Source organism: Erpetoichthys calabaricus, chromosome 4, assembly GCF_900747795.2.
Source record: "Erpetoichthys calabaricus chromosome 4, fErpCal1.3, whole genome shotgun sequence".
NCBI lineage: Eukaryota > Metazoa > Chordata > Cladistia > Polypteriformes > Polypteridae > Erpetoichthys > Erpetoichthys calabaricus.
In genome coordinates this window covers 127,542,090-127,561,132 of record NC_041397.2, presented here as the reverse complement: position 1 = coordinate 127,561,132, position 19,043 = coordinate 127,542,090, and the positions used below count along the sequence as shown (strand labels likewise).

The 19,043-nt window shown below is 38.7% G+C and overlaps 1 protein-coding gene across 1 annotated transcript in view; it reads left to right on the top strand.

The window, feature by feature from the left end:
* The window catches only part of LOC114651133 (probable ubiquitin carboxyl-terminal hydrolase FAF-X), a 229,739-nt gene that overhangs the window by 208,948 nt on the left and 1,748 nt on the right, over nucleotides 1–19,043 (top strand). Inside the window, exons 37-42 of the mRNA XM_051926139.1 lie at nucleotides 2,725–2,854; nucleotides 2,945–3,130; nucleotides 6,352–6,572; nucleotides 7,056–7,144; nucleotides 7,319–7,475; nucleotides 17,698–17,910. Coding sequence (XP_051782099.1) covers nucleotides 2,725–2,854; nucleotides 2,945–3,130; nucleotides 6,352–6,572; nucleotides 7,056–7,144; nucleotides 7,319–7,475; nucleotides 17,698–17,910 — 996 coding nt within the window. The remainder of the gene's footprint in view (nucleotides 1–2,724; nucleotides 2,855–2,944; nucleotides 3,131–6,351; nucleotides 6,573–7,055; nucleotides 7,145–7,318; nucleotides 7,476–17,697; nucleotides 17,911–19,043) is intronic.

Here is a 19,043-nt window from a genome sequence, read left to right as displayed (position 1 = left end):
TTAATTGAGGCAAGTGAGGCCTGCAGTTCTTTAGACGTTGTCCTGGGGTCTTTTGTGACCTCTCGGATGAGTCGTCTCTGCGCTCTTGGGGTAATTTTGGTCGGCCGGCCACTCCTGGGAAGGTTCACCACTGTTCCATGTTTTTGCCATTTGTGGGTAATGGCTCTCACTGTGGTTCGCTGGAGTCCCAAAGCTTTAGAAATGGCTTTATAACCTTTACCAGACTGATAGATCTCAATTACTTCTGTTCTCATTTGTTCCTGAATTTCTTTGGATCTTGGCATGATGTCTAGCTTTTGAGGTGCTTTTGGTCTACTTCTCTGTGTCAGGCAGCTCCTATTTAAGTGATTTCTTGATTGAAACAGGTGTGGCAGTAATCAGGCCTGGGGGTGGCTATGGAAATTGAACTCAGGTGTGATACACCACAGTTAGGTTATTTTTTAACAAGGGGGCAATTACTTTTTCACACAGGGCCATGTAGGTTTGGATTTTTTTTCTCCCTAAATAATAAAAACCATCATCTAAAAACTGCATTTTGTGTTTACTTGTGTTATATTTGACTAATGGTTGAATGTGTTTGATGATCAGAAACATTTTGTGTGACAAACATGCAAAAGAATAAGAAATCAGGAAGGGGGCAAATAGTTTTTCACACCACTGTATATATATATATATATATATATATATATATATAGAGAGAGAGAGAGAGAGAGAGATATAGATATATATATATATATATAGAGAGAGAGATATAGATATATATATATAGAGAGAGAGATATAGATATATGTATGTATATATATATATATATATATATATAGATATATGTATGTATTGATTGCGATCAGTGAGTGTGTTTAACTGAGCATTATTACTTGCTTTAACACTAAATACTGGAATGTGTCAGTAATTCTTTTCTATTAAGAACATACATTTAGTACTTTATGTAGTAAATGACATCCGTCCACAGTCTGAGCTCTTGGCTGAACATTGGCTGCTGCTCCACCAGTACACACTGTATCAAAATATATTTAGCAAATAACTGAGTTAAAACTATACAGACATTTTACTAATAGGTTTCTGTTGTTGTATTGCAAGCAGCTATGTTTTTCTGCTTGGCTGTGCAATTGATCCCTAAAAAGGATCAGCACACCATCCAGCACATTTGCTTCTTACTTTATACCCAGTGCAGCTGTGATAATCTCTAGTCATTTTCTCACCACCAGAACGTACTTGGTTTTCTCTATGATGTAGGCCTTGGGCAACTTGTGTTCTCTAGGCATTTTTGTATGTTACACCCCACCACACGACATGAACTATAATCTTTGTGCAAACTATGTGATATGCAAAGATGAGTGATACAATGCAAAGAGGGCGTGATCAGGAATGCACGGGGGACACCCCAAAAAAAGCCTGAAAAATGCTTGAAAATCTCTAAATCCTGGATATTTACAACGCTCAAGTGTGAATGGAACCTTAAATTGTGTGTACTCATTCTGAAGTACAGTACCTGGCTTAACTAAAATACTTGTAAATAAATGGAAGAGAAAAAGCGAAGGGCTGACAATTCCTAATCTCCACCAGTTTACAAATATTTTGGAAAGTATCCATGGCAGAATAATAGCACTAGGGAGTCCTAATATGAAATAACGTCTCTTATCGGAAAGGATTGGCCTCTAATTAAGCATTAGAGAAAGAAAACTTAAATAACCAAACTTGAGAACACTTGTATTATAGTAATGATTGAAGTTTCAGTGCTGTTTAATTTTTTGCATTTGTTCTCTTGTTGTTATTGTATCCTTTATTTCTGTCATTTGGTGTTTGTTCAAACTCTGTCCTTCTCCTATCCAGCTGTTATTGGTCACTATGCATATCTTTTAAATTAATTTTGCGTTCAGGGTGGAAAACACTTACTCCATATGACCAGATTGGGTCTGTCTGCTAATACTATCTTCATGGCTTTGGGGCTTTGAAATGGAAATACAGCAACAAAGGATTACAGTTTTAGTATTTTTTGCATAAATGCCTTTAATAAAATAAATGTGTGGAATTGTGACACCACATGACTGTTTACCATAGACGGGTCACATTATCTTTGATTTCACCAAATTCATCTTCAGTCTAAAACACTGGATCAATGTTGCTTATGTTTTGACTTTTTTATACACTGCTTATTTTGCAATTTTTTTCTGCTATTAAATAATTGCTTTTTCTATTATGATTTCAGTCATTGGGTGCAAAAATTGTCCCTTTTAAAATAAAAATGGATTTCCTACTCTGAAATGAGCAAACTAAAATGCAAGAAACCGTGACCAGTGACAGACCCTTGCTTAGACCATGACACCTGTTTTTTGGAAGATCTCTTACTGTAACCCATATGCTTGTGTTTTACTGTGGTTTGTTTTTTTGTTTGTTTTTTTTTCCATTTATAACTCAGCCACCCCCTACCCCCATTTATTATGAAGGTGGCAGTGTGGGTATCGTGGTAGTGGTGGTCACCATTAATTATTTAATTGTTGTATTTTTAAAAAAATCCCTGAGAGGTGGTCCCTTGTGCAATAGTTGGCAGACATCGAGTAATGAAGAAAGCCTTTCTCTAACTGAAGGGCAGTGGCATTTTTTATATGCCATACATATTTGAAGCCTGCTGCACATTGATATATTGCTATATTGATTACAACAATAAAAGTATGTATGAACAGCTTTTTCCCTCTGTTTTTCTAGGCTTGTGACAACGCAAGTTTAAGTGATAACTTAATAAAAACGGTTTTAAGTCTACTACGAAGAGAGGTGTCGGAGCATGGGCGTCATCTGCATCAGTACTTTAATCTGTTTGTAATATATGCAAACCTAGGTATGAAAAATTACTTGGAGACTTTTTTTTTGTTTTTTTAAATAATGCTGTGGGTACGACAGTTAACAAACATATTTCTTGGTTTTCCAGGTGTGGCTGAAAAGACACAGTTGTTAAAACTAAATATTCCAGCAACATTTATGCTTGTAGCTCTTGACGAGGGCCCTGGCCCTCCAATTAAATGTCAGTATGCTGAACTGGGCAAACTGTATGCAATTGTTTCACAGCTTGTGCGCTGTTGTGATGTATCATCTCGCATGCAGTCTTCAATAAATGGTAAAGCTCACCTTTTTTTTTTTTTTTTTTTTGCCAATGATGACTGATTCACACTTATTTCTATGAACTTCATGAAATATTAATGTATAACCTGCAACACATCTTGCTTTATAAACACTCAGTGGTTCAGCTTCTGCTGAAAAGGGCACAACTTGACTCCTTACTTCTCAATAATCCTCATCCTATTTCTAAACTACCATTTCTACCCAAAGTCCTCAAGAGGTTGAGTGTGATTTTTAAAACTCTGGGTAGAATATTTCTTAGAAAGGAATTTGCCCTCCTGAGAGTGACAGAGGATCTGTTCTTAATAGTTGCTTTGGGAACTGTACCGTTTTGAATCTGCTAGATATTAGTGCACCCTTCAATATCATTGGTTATGCTTTCTTATCGATCATTTCATTGCATCAGAGGTCTGCCATTTGTGGGCTTACAGCCTACCTTCAAAGTAGGGTGTTTACTTTTAATTTTGGCAACGTGGTATTTTCCACAGACACTTCTACGTGTAGGATACAACAGTGGTCCATTCTGGGACCTTTTTTTTTTCCTTTGTACAGTATATGTTGCTATACCAACTGTTCTAAACAACTATAATTTATCCCCGTTACCTGTATACAGACCATAGAAATCATCTTTCCTTTCAAACCTGGACTACCATAAGTACTCTGCTTATTTGCCTTGATGATAATAAAATTTGGATAGCATATACAGTCATATGAAAAAGTTTGTGAACCCCTCTCAGCCTGCATAATAATTTACTTTCAACAAAAAAGATAACAGTGGTATGTCTTTCATTTCCTAGGAACATCTGAGTACTGGGGTGTTTTCCAAACAAAGATTTTTAGTGAAGCAGTATTTTGTTGTATGAAATTAAATCAAATGTGAAAAACTGGTTGTGCAAAAATTTTGGTCCTCTTGTAATTTTGCTGATTTGAATGCATGTAACTGCTCAACACTGATTACTTGCAACACCAAATTGGTTGGATTAGCTCATTAAGCCTTGAACTTCATAGGCAGGTGTGTCCAATCATGAGAAAAGGTATTTAAGGTGGTCAATTGCAAGTTGTGCTTCCTTTTGACTCTCAAAAGATCTGAAAACAAAGATTGTTCAGTATCATGGTTTAGAGGAAGGCTACATAAAGCTATCTCAGAGGTTTAAACTGTCAGTTTCAACTGTAAGGAATGTAATCAGGAAATGGAAGGCCACAGGCACAGTTGCTGTTAAACCCAGGTCTGGCAGACCAAGAAAATTGGGAAACAGAATTGGTGAGCTTTGTTTTGTATGGCCTGTCCTCACCAATTGTTTTAATGTTCTGGGGCCTCATGCATAACGGCGTGCGTAGAATTCGCACTATAACATGATGTAAGCACAAAAGCTGAAATGTGCTTATGCACAGAAAAATCCAGATGCAGGAATCTGTGTGTTCGCCCCAACTCCTCCCAGAATTACGCATCTTTGAATTTGCAAATCAATATAAATAGCCCTTAAGCCCAGCGTTCTGTGAAAAGGCAATGGCAAAAGTACGAGGAAAGATAGAAGAATTTCACCGAATACCAAATGGAGGCAAAGAAAAACGTACTATTTGTTGGTTTAAACAGTTATATAAGCAAGAAAAGGAAGTTGATCGAGTGACATAGCGTGTCGGAGAAACTCGAAAGCTCAAGTTCACAAAGTCGCAAAGTGCCCGAAATAAAAAAGAAGTTGTCACATATCAAAGTCAGCGTGAAAAGGCGACTCGTAGCCCACCGTCTGAATGTCATATGAAAGCTTATTAGGGTACGGTGAAAAAAAAGGCACACAGTGTGAAATAAGCACGAAATGTCAACTTTAATCTCGAAATTTCCACTTTAATCACGTAGTTTATTTTGTCATTAAAGTAGAACATCATAAACTTCATCTTAAAATCGTTTAATTTACTAGTTTCTCAAATCCCATCGTAACTAAAGTAGCACATTAAATGCTTTGTTGTGTATTTGATCTTATATGTGCTCTATGTGCCTGAATCACTACGTGCTCTTCCTCCGACAGGACACAGAATCCATTACGTTCGTAATATTACAGCTCTCTGAATAATTAAAATACTGAGAAGTATACGTGATATCATTTTCATGATGATATGAGTTAAAGCATGTTATTAAACATGGGAACTCAGTGTCGCAGTGATTGTTAATGTCGTACAGCAAGATGCTTGCTGCGCCATGCGCGACCTTCAATGAAATGCTTTATTACAGAAGTACTGTCTCTTTCAAATGTACTAACCCCCAATTCCTGTCCTTACTTTTCTTTCTTCAAATACCCAATCGCCACACTATCAGCTCTGTAATTGACGTTAAGCCATCTGTAAGCTTAGAACGCCGATTCTTCAAAACTTTTAAGGAACATCAAAATATCTTCGTAATGTTTAATTATTCTATCCATCTATCCTTCCAGTGTTGCGCCAGCCATAGCATGAATACAGCGCGAGGCAGGAACAAACCATGAACAAAGCTCAAGCTCGCTAGCGCTGCGGCACCGTGTAGTTAAAGTTAAAGTTTTATCTGTATAATATAATCAACATATTTTGCTGCATTTCATCTTAAAAATGATATCATCATCATATGTAAATATGCGCTTTATAAAGTGGCTCAGGTTGTGCAATATTATAACTGTATCATAAGTACAATTATCTCACGGTAACTTGCAAGTACAAACAGTTCTACAAGGAGCACTTGATGGATTGATTGAGTGCGTGTATAGTTCTTGGGATGAAACTGTTTGTGAACTGCGAGTTCCAAACAGGAAAGGCTGTGAAGCGTTGGTCGGATGAGAGCAGTTCAAATAGCGAATGGCTGAGGCAGCGAGTGCTTGATGCCGTATACTGACAATTCTCTTTCCAATCGCTGTAGATCTGTGATTCACACTCAATACAGTGATATAAATACACCGAGTGGTGCAGTGAGAGTAATATGGAAAAAGTGTAGGTTTTATACATCATGATTTGAACGTGGAAACGTTCTTACGCAACATTTCTGTGCGTACGCATCGTTTATACATGAGGCCCCTGGTGATTCACTCTCAAGCTTTTGCTGTTTTTGTCTCTAATGCTATGCTTGATTTTATTTTTTTGCTGTCATCCAATATGGTTTGCAGTGGTTTTATTTCCTTTTATTCCCTCTTAATTTATTCTTTTATATTTTTTCATTGTGGTAAAGCGCAATGTGTTTTTTTTTTTTTTTTATACTAGGTAGTGTTCCACTTCCAAATCCTTATGGTGATCAAAATGTGCCTCAACCTATCATGCCAATACAGCAGCCTGTAGCTGAAATTCTTTTTGTTCGAGCTAGTTATGTTAAAAAGGTTATTGAAGACTGTAGCAATTCAGAAGAAACAGTTAAACTACTCAGCTTTTGTTGCTGGGAGAATCCACAGTTTTCTTTTGCTGTACTGAGTGAGCTCCTCTGGCAGGTATGGAAGTTAGAAATACTGAGGGTTTTTTTCCTTGTTTTTCCATTCCATCAATACTGTAATGAAACTGGGACATAAAGGAGGAATTTATTTCATACTGCAAATGACATATTTAAGAATTGACAACTCTGCAGAATGTCTTTTTGGCTAATTTGTGTAAATATTAATTATTTTGTACCACATTTCATTCCTGTCTGAAGCATTACTTGTGTGAAATTAGCCACCTATTGCTATTTTTTGGCTTTCTAGTATCATATTAGGTGAATTGTTATAGTTATTGAGTTTGAATGACTGTATCTTACAGTAAACTAGCATTCGGTCCTGTGTTACTTTGTGCCATATGCCAGTTGCTGAAGGGTTAGGCATGTCATTCTGTACTTGAAAAAACAAGTATAAAAAGGGTAATACATAAACCATGAATGGATAGATGATTACAAATACCAAAGTGCCTTTTTTAGGTAATCTAATTAAAAACTCTTTCAGGTGGCCTATTCTTATACATATGAACTTAGACCTTACCTGGACCTCCTTTTGCAGATCATGCTAATAGAAGATTCCTGGCAAACACATCGGTAAGTTGGGCTTATACTGTCTATTAATTACTTCTTTGGATAGTTATTTTTGACAAAATATAGAAAACGTTTTATGATTAATAAAGATTGTAACTTGCTATTTTTCCTAATATTGGCTATTACTTAGTTAACTGCTAATTTAAAAATGTTCTTTCACTTGTTTTTCCTTTTAAGGATTCACAATGTGCTTAAAGGCATTCCAGATGACAGAGATGGATTTTTTGATACCATTCAGCGTTCCAAAAACCACTATCGAAAGAGAGCGTACCAGTGCATTAAATGCATGGTTACCCTGTTTAGCAACTGTGCAGTTTCTTACCAGATTCTGAAGGTATTTACTCTTTTGTGTGGCATGAAATATCATACTGTATTCCAGAGTGCTGTTTTTTAGGACGCAGTAGATCTTTGTACTTCTTATATATAACTAACTATAACTAGCTACCTTTTAATTTAGAGAGCATTTCTCTGTATGCATAGTTAAGTATTTATGTATGTATGTATATATATATATATATATATATATATATATATATATATATATATATATATATATATATATACAGTGCATCCAGAAAGTATTCACAGTGCATCACTTTTTCCACCTTTTGTTATGTTACAGCCTTATTCCAAAATGGATTAAATTCATTTTTTTGTCAGAATTCTGCACACACCACCCCATAATGACAACGTGAAAAAAAGTTTACTTGAGGTTTTTGCAAATTTATTTGCACTGTACTCTTGTGTGTGTATGCATATACATCAGGACCTTTGCAATAAACAAGGGAAGAATATTTCAGTGTAGGCTACTACACTGAATCTTGTTTTCGAGTGTGTACGTGTGAGTGTATAAATATATATATTTAGGAGGTGTGGCTATTAAATAATTATACTGATATTGTAACCTAATTTTAAAGCAGTAAACTCCCTCCCCATGAAACTAAGCACTGCTACCTGCTGCATTGTGGTTCTCCACTGATCAAAGCAGTGCTCTAGGTTATCTTACATCAGTTGTCTCAGAAGATCTGTTTTTCTTCTTTACCTTAGTGACTGACTCAAAATGGATTCCCTTGAATGCAGACTTGAATTTAGGGAAAAGAAAAAAATTGCACGGACATAGGTCTGATAAGTATGGAGGGTGTTCAAGCATTGCAATGTTTGATCACTTCTTATTCTTCTTTCAGCTGCTCCCGTTAGGGGTTGCCACAGTGGATCATCGTCTTCCATATCTCACTGATTGGGTGAATTTGGACTTACTTTCTTGTTCTTTCTTCACTCTTGGTGCTGATGGTGTTGATCCAGTGCATTGACTGTTTCGTCTCAGGATCATACTAAAAGATCCAAGTCTTGTTGCAAGTGATGATGACTTTTCTTTTTGGGTGGGGATCAGAAGCCTTGAGATAACTTTCCCACAAACTTTTTACCATCTTCAGATTGTCATGCAGAATCACTTACCGATGTGGACAATTTCCGCAATCATTCTGATGCTGAGTCATCAATCAATTTGAATGGCTTTGTTGACTTTTTGAACATTCTTGTTGATCATCCAGAAGGTTCATTGTCTCAAACACCCTCTCGACCTCCACAAAATCATGGATGCCACTTGAACATCCCGTAACCCTTATTTAGTATCCATATTACTAAACGAGAATGGTAAACCGGATGGACGCGGGGACATCCGGCCATGGGCCGTGGACGCAAAAGACGTACTGCGCAGGCGCCCCCACAAACCCCCCCCCCCCTCCAAGCAACGGAAACCGGATGGAAAGCAACATAAAATAAGAAATGAGGCGCCGCGCCCATAGCACACAGAAAAAAGGAGTCAGACGCCGGCGCTGCACACAGCGCCGCACGAAGCCCATGACACACAAAACGGAACACACACAAAGAAGAGGATTGAGACCCACGACACACAAAGCCCCCCTCCAGTAACTGAAATAAGAAATGAGGCGACGCGCCCCTAGAACACCAAAAAGAAAGGAGTCAGACGCAAGTGCCACATAGCACACGAAACGGTACGCACACAAAAAAGAGGATTCAGACCCACGACACACAAACACACCCTCCACTAACAGAGATGAAAAAAACTGAGGCAACGTGCCTCTTGCACACAAAAAAAAAGAAGTCAGACGCGAGCGACACACAAACCCATAGCACACGAAACGGGACAGACTACGGACATAGCACATGAAACATACACAAAAAGAAGGATTCAGACCCACGACCACACTAACATAAATAAGAAATGAGACACAAAGCCCCATTACTGAACGAACCGTCCGTATTAAACATACGTCATCTGAACACGTTCAAATTATGCAGCATAGATCTATCTCATTACACTGATGCACTATTAACCGTTCAACCACAGAAAAGGCTCCATATTAAACATACAGAAACGGGCAAGGCTCAATACAAACAATGAACGCAGTATTACTAACCGAGAATGGCAAACTGGATGGACGCAGGGACATCCGGCCATGGGCCGTGGACGCAAAACACGTACTGCGCAGGCGCCCCACAAATCCCCCCCCCCCCCCTCCAAGCAACTCTCCCCCCCCCCCCCTCCAAGCAACTCTCCCCCCCCCCCCTCCAAGCAACGGGAACCGGATGGAATGCAACGTAAAATAAGAAATGAGGCGCCGCGACCACAGAAAAAAGGAGTCAGACGCCGGCGACGCACACAGCGCCGCACGAAGCCCATTGCACACGAAACGGGACACACACACAAAGAGGAGGATTCAACAAGCCCCTAGCACACACAAAAAAAAAGAAGCTGCAAGCGCCACACAAAGTCCATTGGACATGAAACGGGACAGACTACGGACATAGCACACGAAACGTTCACAAAAACGATGATTCAGACCCACGACCACACTAACATAAATAAGAAATGACACACAATGCCCCATTTCTGAAGGAACCGTCCGTATTAAACATACGTCATCTCAACACGTTCACACTATGCAGCATAGGTGGATCTCATTACAATGAGGCACTATTAACCGTTCAACCGCAGAAAAGGCTCCATATTAACAGTGAGTGCGATCCTCCTTATTACTTATCCATATTTCTCACGCTGAAGAACAAACAAGTTATGAATTCACGATCATGGGTACAAAACGATACGGCTCGGATAACGGGACCAAACACACGAACCCGCATGAAAAAACAAAATACACGTTGGCGCCTACAACGCGCTTCTGAAACTCCGGAAGAAAAAATGTCTCAGCTCCAAAAACGCAAAGCTCAACTAACACAGTTACAGAGACGAGCCCAAATGGACAGACACAATGAACGTAGACGCATACAGCGCGCGTCTCAAAGTGCTGCATCGAAACAGGCACGGGTTCAAAACGAAACACCTCGAGTCTCACAGATACAAAAACGGCAGCGAAGGGACAAAATAAATAAACGCAGACGTCTACAACGCGCATGTGAAATGCCGGAAAACAAGCAGGCAAGGCTCCAAAAAAAGAAAGCTCGACTGACCGACATACAAAAACGGGCAAGGCTCAATACAAACAATGCACGACGTAGACTACAATGGACTTCTCACACAGCACAGGCGAATCGATTACAGCTCCAAAACAGCACGTCCCAAATACTGGACATGCAACGACGCGCCTCTCAAACGGCACAAGCAAAAGATACACGTCACGGACATCAACGCCAGACACCTGCTAAACGCTTGCACCACTTAGCTGACAACGCGTTCAATAATGAGTCCACTATTCAGGAAAATTCATTGGGATTAATGAATGTCATTTGCAATCATTGTCATTCACTTAACTTCCCTGAAGAAACAACTGGCAATACAAGTAATGAATTTACACGTTGTTGTCAAAAGGGTCAAATTAGACTGCCTCCTTTACATTCATATCCTGAATATCTACAGAAGCGTCTAACTAACGATGTGCCTGAAAGTAAAAACTTTATGAACTGCATTAGATCCTACAATAGTTCATTTGCTTTTGCATCTACCGGAGTAAATATCAGGCCACCAAAAGGCAATGGCCCATACTGTGAGACACAAAGCCCCATTACTGAACGAACCATCCGTATTAAACATGCGTCATCTGAACACATTCAAATTATGCAGCATAGGTCGATCTTATTACACTGATGCACTATTAACCATTCAACCACAGAAAAGGCTCCATATTAACAGTGAGTGCGATCCTCCTTATTACTTATCCATATTTCTAACGCTGAAGAACAAACAAGTCATAAATTCACGATCACGGGTACTAAACGATACGGCTCGGATAACGGGACCAAACACACGAACCCGCATGAAAAAACAAAATACACGTTGGCGCCTACAACGCGCTTCTGAAACTCCGGAAGAAAAAATGTCTCAGCTCCAAAAACGCAAAGCTCAACTAACACAGTTACAGAGACGAGCCCAAATGGACAGACACAATGAACGTAGACGCATACAGCGCGCGTCTCAAAGTGCTGCATCGAAACAGGCAAGGGTTCGAAACGAAACACCTCGAGTCTCAGAGATACAAAAACGGCAGCGAAGGGACAAAATAAATAAACGCAGACGTCTACAACGCGCATCTGAAATGCCGGAAAACAAGCAGGCAAGGCTCCAAAAAGAGAGAGCTCGACTAACCGACATACAAAAACGGGCAAGGCTCAATACAAACAATGAACGCCGTAAACTGCAACGGGCTTCTCACACAGCACAGGCAAATTGATTACAGCTCCAGAATAGCACGTCCCAAATCCTGCACATACAACGACGCGCCTCTCAAATGGCACAGACAAAAGATACACGTGAAGTACCTGAAAGTAAAAACTTTATGAACTGCATTAGATCCTACAATGGTTCATTTGCTTTTGCATCTAATGGCATCCAGTCACTTACTCAACACCATTGATAAACTTCTACAAACATTGATGAATAATAATATTCCCTTTGGAGGAAAGGTACTTTTATTAGGAGGAGATTTTAGACAGTGCTTAGCTATTGCTCCACATGCCATTCGCTCAGCTATTGTTCAGTCCACCTTAAAATACGCCGACGACGTCATACATAAACAACAAGAGACCAGACTACAATACATATACAGGCGCGAGACCTGATTGGTGATAATATGAAGAAACGAACAGTCCGCATATTAACAGTGATTGTGATCCTCCTTATTACTTATCCATATTCCTAACGATAAAGATCAAACAAGTCATGAATTCACGATCACGGGTACAGAACGAGACCGCTCGAGTAACGGGACCACAAACACGAACCCGCATCAAAAAAAAAAAATAAACATCGGCGCCTACAACGTGCTTCTAAAACCGCGGAACAAAAAATGTTACGCAGACAATTGGCATTGCTTTCAAAAGATACAGTTGCTACAAAACATTCGATGTCCAGATCCCGAATATAACAATTGGTTATTACAACTGGGAGATGGTACACTCACCAATACAGATGTACTTCACCCAGATATTATTACAATTCCTCAACCCTTTATCTGCGACGACTTACGGAGGTATTTGGAACAGCAGTCTCATTAGACCAAATACCCCTTTTAACACAACGAACTATATTATGTCCAAAAAATATTAATGTTGATCACATTAATAACCAGGTCATTTCATTACTTCCTGGAGAGGCACACCTCTTTCTAAGCTCTGACAAAGTTAACTCTGATGACGACAATGACCATCTTAATTTCCCCTTAGAATATTTGAACACTATTAACCCAGCCGGATTACCACAACACAGTCTTAGCCTTAAAAACGGAACAATAATCATGCTATTAAGAAACCTTAACACTAAACAGGGTTTATGCAATGGTACATGTTTAGTCGTCTACACCATGACACACAATGTTATTCAAGCAACAGTTCTTACAGGATCACATGCTAACAATACTGTTCTGATTCCTAGAATTGACCTTACAAGTTCTGACCTGGAATTACCTTTTACACTTAAATAGAAACAATTCCCCATTAAACCTGCCTTTGCCATGACCATCAACAAATCACAAGGACAAACCATGGACAAGGTTGGCATCTACCTATCTGAGCCCGTTTTTGGACATGGACAACTTTATGTGGCCTTCTCACAAGTTCAACGTTCACGTCAAGGACAACACACCATCTTTACTACTAATGTTGTTTACAAAGAAATTTTCCAATAAACCTTTACACTGTGCCAAACACTTTATTGTTTGCTTCCTATCTGCGTCATCTACACCTTCACACTATGCTATATCTCATTCATACATCACACTCTTTGTAATTTCCCAGCACCAGGGGTTGGCGAGCGAAGCGAGCAGGGGGCAGAGCCCCCTAGTCCGAAAAGATTTGGTAGCTTTATTTAATTTAATCAAAAATTTCAAATTTATTGGTTGCTCTATTTTTTTTTAACTGATCATTTTTCCAACCTACAAGTAAAAAAAAAACACTTTAAAAAAAATTAAAAAAATGTGTGGCAGCAAACTAACAATGTGACATGATTAAAACTTGCAGGTGAATGTCTCCCATTTGGTTGTGGCCTGTGTGATATGGTTTGATCCATAGAAGCCAAATCTCATCATTTAATAACCACACCTCATGTTTGTGGGTGTATTTGTATGTTAAGTGTTTGGACAAACCTAGTAATAGAATGTTTTCTCATATTTACTAGGCGGAATTACATGTTTATTGTTAGGTTACACCGATCTAGTATCGTGTTGTGCATTCTTTTGCCATTACAATGGGTGCTGAGTACTTTGTTCAGGAATGTTTTTTTGTGGCTGCAAATTAGACTGCTGCACAGTCTTATTACAAGCAGCTCTTGCCACCTTATAGCAGATACATTTGCTACAAATCCGTGGATAGAGTAGACAACTACAGAATTGAAAGTTTATTTTCACGTTTCCAGGACCATTCATTGTGCCTTGTAATTGAACAGAAACAAAGATTAGATACACCTTGCCATTCAGAAGTTCTTCAGTGGGTGTCAGGAGCTCTAATGTGTACCAAGCAAGTATTATCTATTGCATCATCACACTGCCAAAATTTGGCCTTTATCGTTGACGTCGAACAGAATTATCTCCATGGAATTTTGAAAAGGATTTTCATGCAAAAGGTCCACCCTGTAGACACGCCTTTTTATTTTTTTGCTGCCATTAATTGGTACTCTGCTTAGTCTTTGGCTGTTGTAGCCCATTTCAGACAAAGTTCACTAAGTTTTGATACGCGAGATGACATTATGAACATCAGTGCTGAACCTTGATGTGATTTGCTTGCTTGTGGTCCATTCTTTTGCTTGTTCAATACTCACCATCATTTTTTGATCCTTCCGATCCATAAGCTGTTTTCTTTCTCATAGGATTGCCTATCATTAGTCATTTTTGAATTTTTCACATGTTCTCGTTAAACACTTGAAATAGTTGCATACGAAAAGCTCAGCACAGACCCGCTAGAACCAACACACCTTGCCCTAGCTATCCTGCCACAATGTAAACCACTTGTTTTGTCCATTCCAATGCTAGAAACATACCCTGCCAGATTTATACCACACTCTATTCTGTGACATATGGTGTGTTGGAATATAGAATTTTTGTGAAGATGTAACATTTACCCAATAAACTGGCAACTCCGATTATAATGTTTTAGAATAATTTAAAATATATCATAACCAAAATATATTACATTAAAAATATTTTATGTTCTTCAGAGTAACCACCCTTTTCCCTAATGACATTCTTAGCACATTGTTGCAATTTCACTAGACAACTTCATGAAGTAGCCACCTGGAATGCTTTTAGATGACCTTGAAAGAGTTCACATATATGCTGAGCATTTGTTGGATTCTTTCCTTCACTTGCTAGTTCAGTTCATCCCAAACCATTTCTTTTGGGTTTAGGTCATGTGACTGTAGAGGCCAGCTCATCAGCTCAAGTGTTTCATCATTTTGCTTGTTTGCCAAATGGTTTTTAGAGTCCGATCCTGTGCTGGTCTGGTTTTAGTACATATTTATAGTAACAAAACTGACTTTCTCAGGGCTCTGGACTAGCAGTGGATCAAGACTAAGACTATGTACAGCAGCAGTGAGCTTCTTGTAATTCAAGAAAGGGGAAAAAATTACTGCTTAGATCACCTTGTGAGCCTGTTTAATGGACTTGGCACAGTAATGTTACAAAATAAATTCTGCATGCTCAAGACAGTTACAGATACAGTCATATGAAAAAGTTTGGGAACCCCTCTTAATTCTTTGGATTTTTGTTTATCATTGGCTGAGCTTTCAAAGTAGCAACTTCCTTTTAATATATGACATGCCTTATGGAAACAGTAGTATTTCAGCAGTGACATTAAGTTTATTGGATTAACAGAAAATATGCAATATGCATCATAACAAAATTAGACAGATGCATAAATTTGGGCACCCCAACAGAGATATTACATCAATACTTAGTTGACCCTCCTTTGGCAAATGTAACAGCCTCTAGACGCCTCCTATAGCCTTTGAGTGTCTGGATTTTGGATGGAGGTATTTTTGACCATTCTTCTGTATAAAATCTCTCCAGTTCAGTTAAATTTGATGGCTGCCGAGCATGGACAGCCTGCTTCAAATCATTCCATAGATTTTCGATGATATTCAAGTCAGGAGACTGTGCCGGCCTTTCCAGAACATTGTACTTCTCCCTCTGCATGAATGCCTTTGTAGATTTCGAACTCTGTTTTGGGTCATTGTCTTGTTGGAATATCTAACCCCTGTGTAACTTCAACTTTGTGACTGATGCTTGAACATTATCCTGCCGACCCTCGAATTTTAACAAGGGCCCCCAGTCCCTGAACCAGCCCCACAGCATGATGGAACCTCCACCAAATTTGACAGTAGGTAGCAGGTGTTTTTCTTGGAATGCGGTGTTCTTCTTCCACCATGCAAACGCTTTTTGTTATGACCAAATAACTCAATTTTTGTCTCATCAGTCCAGAGCACTTTGTTCCAAAATGAATCTGGCTTGTCTAAATGAGCATTTGCATACAACAAGCGACTCTGTTTGTGATGTGAGTACAGAAAGGGCTTCTTTCTCATAATCCTGCCATACAGATGTTTTCTGCAAATTGAGTTGAATTGTAGAACGATGTACAGATACACCATCTGCAGCAAGATGTTCTTGCAGGACTCTGGAGGTGATCTGTGGGTTGTCTGTAACCATTCTCACAATCCTGTGCATATGCTGCTCCTGTATTTTTCTTGGTCTGCCAGACCTGGGTTTAAAAGCAACTGTGCCTGTGGCCTTCCATTTCCTGATTACTTTCCTTACAGTTGAAACTGACAGTTTAAACCTCTGAGATAGCTTTATGTAGCCTTCCCCTAAACCATGATACTGAACAATCTTTGTTTTCAGATCTTTTGAGAGTTGCTTTGAGGATCCCATGCTGTCACTCTTCAGAGAAGAGTCAAAGGGAAGCACAACTTGCAATTGACCACCTTAAATACCTTTTCTCATGACTGGACACACTTGTCTATGAAGTTCAAGGCTTAACGAGCTAATCCAACCAATTTGGTGTTGCAAGTAATCAGTATTGAGCAGTTACATGCATTCAAATCAGAAAAAATTACAAGGGGACCCAAATGTTTGCACAGCCAGTTTTTCACATTTGATTTAATTTCATACAGCTAAATACTGCTTCACTAAAAATCTTTCTTTGTTCAGAAAACACCCCAGTACTCAGATGTTCCTAGGAAATGAAAGACATACCACTGTTATCTTTTTTTGTTGAAAGTAAATTATGCAGGCTGAGAGGGGTTCCTAAACTTTTTCATATGACTGATATTTGAATGGCATATTTATGCTTTTTCATACAAACATATTTTATATTTGGACTGAATTGTGGTGTGATATTAAAACAAATACATTTAACCTAATTTTGCAGAAAGCGATGCATGAAAATATTTCCATTGCGTAATATGAGAAACATAAAATGCCCATGCAGTGATGATTTGGTGGGTGGGAAGAGGAAGTGAATTTGGTACAACACTTGCTTTATTTTTACTTTTTTCTCACATATACCAGGGCACACACTCCGGTCACCCTAATGACAGATCATCACCCACCCATGGGCCGCAGAGAGACAATTATGCTTAACATACGATTCTGATACCATTTACCTTTTGTTGTCACTACTTTCTATATACTTTCCATAGATTTTGTGGCTTTTTCAAACACTCGCGTGTGAATAACATGTACAATAATGGCAGTAACACTCATTTGGATCTACTGTAGCTTTTAACAATTGCAATTATTTTTATGAAGTTTAAGTGGAATGGGGTGTCACTGTGAAGTGCTGTGGTTGTCATGCTGATTAAGTGTTTCTTCAATTCTAAATACATTTCCGACATTTTCCTCTACGAAGCTTCACCACACACCCTGAAAGCTTCTTTCTGAAACTTTTTCCTGTACTGTGTTCACAAGATGTTGTAACACACACAAAATTAATCATGATTGATGTCACAAAGATTTTGAAAATCAGTTAATCTGATAATGTAGTTCATGTTCTTATGAAATTGAGCAATGATGGTAATGAAATGCATTTTGCAGAGTAATGATGATTTGAAGAGAAAATGGACATGGGCAGTTGAATGGCTTGGTGATGAACTTGAGCATAGACCCTACACTGGAAATCCGCACTTCAGTTACAGCAATTGGTCTCCACCAGTACAAAGCAATGAAACGTCAAATGGGTACTTTTTGGAAAGATCACAAAGTGCAAGACTGACTCTGCAGAAGGCTTGTGAACTTTGCCCATTTGAGGTATGCTTTTATCTAACTCTCTAACTCTCCCATCATATATAAAATGTGGGTAACATTTATTCTAGTAATCAGACAGGAGTTAGAGAAGAAAGCATTTTACTTCATGTTGCACATGCAAAGTTGTAGTGTTTGTTGATCAGAATTTGGGTGATTTTACTACATGGCAGACAGAATTCACATTTGTCCTTGCAGAGTTAAAGTTGTTTGAAAACTTTCTGGCACTTTTTAAGGGCTGCTGCATGTGCAAAAGGAACATTAGACTTGTGTCTTATTGTCTTGTATCCTCCTTCCATTGGTGTAGTCCTTGATTCTGTGATTACCCATTATGTGGCATCACCTTAATAATGAGTATGAAGTTGGGGACATGATGTTTTTATATACTTGTTTACAAGTGAGTAAAACATGACATTTTATGTCATGATTCACACATTACAAGATAAGTGTTGGGCTCCTTGTAGTCCAAGACCCCTAGGTAATTACCCCACTTTCCCACTTTATAAACTGAACATAAGAACTGTCTTAGGAGGTGAGAACTTTCTATTTTTAAATATACCCTTTTGTCTGCATACAGTCGTTTGTTTGTTCTACAGCCAAAGCAGAACTTCTGGATCATCCAGACTGAGGAAAGTCATCTGAAATCTCTTTACCTATCATGAAAATCTCTTATCACTCATGATAGTTAATTCTAAAAGCATCTGTTTAGTTGTTGTAGAGGTCCTTTGCCTCATCACTTATACCACCACTAGAATGTCTGCAGACTTCCTGCAACAGAATTCTAAAACACACACACATACACAGAATGTGATGATTTTTTTTTTTTTTGTAGGATACCCATCATAACTCTTTACTCAGCAGTTAAGGTGCTGTTATTGACTTTAGTCTAATTTAACACCTACCTTTGCTATGCAATGCCAGTTATTGTTTGCATAGATTTTGCACATTCTCCTTTTTATCTGTGTGAGGTTTCATTCAGGTATTCCTATTTTCCTGTCAAATCCCCAAAGATGTGCTGGTCATGTTAATTGGCGAGTCAAAGTTGGGCCAGAAGGTAGTGTGCAGCAGTAGGTCCTGCAATGGACTAACAGCCTATCTAGGACTGTGTCCTGCCTTATGCTAAATGGTAGTGTGCCACA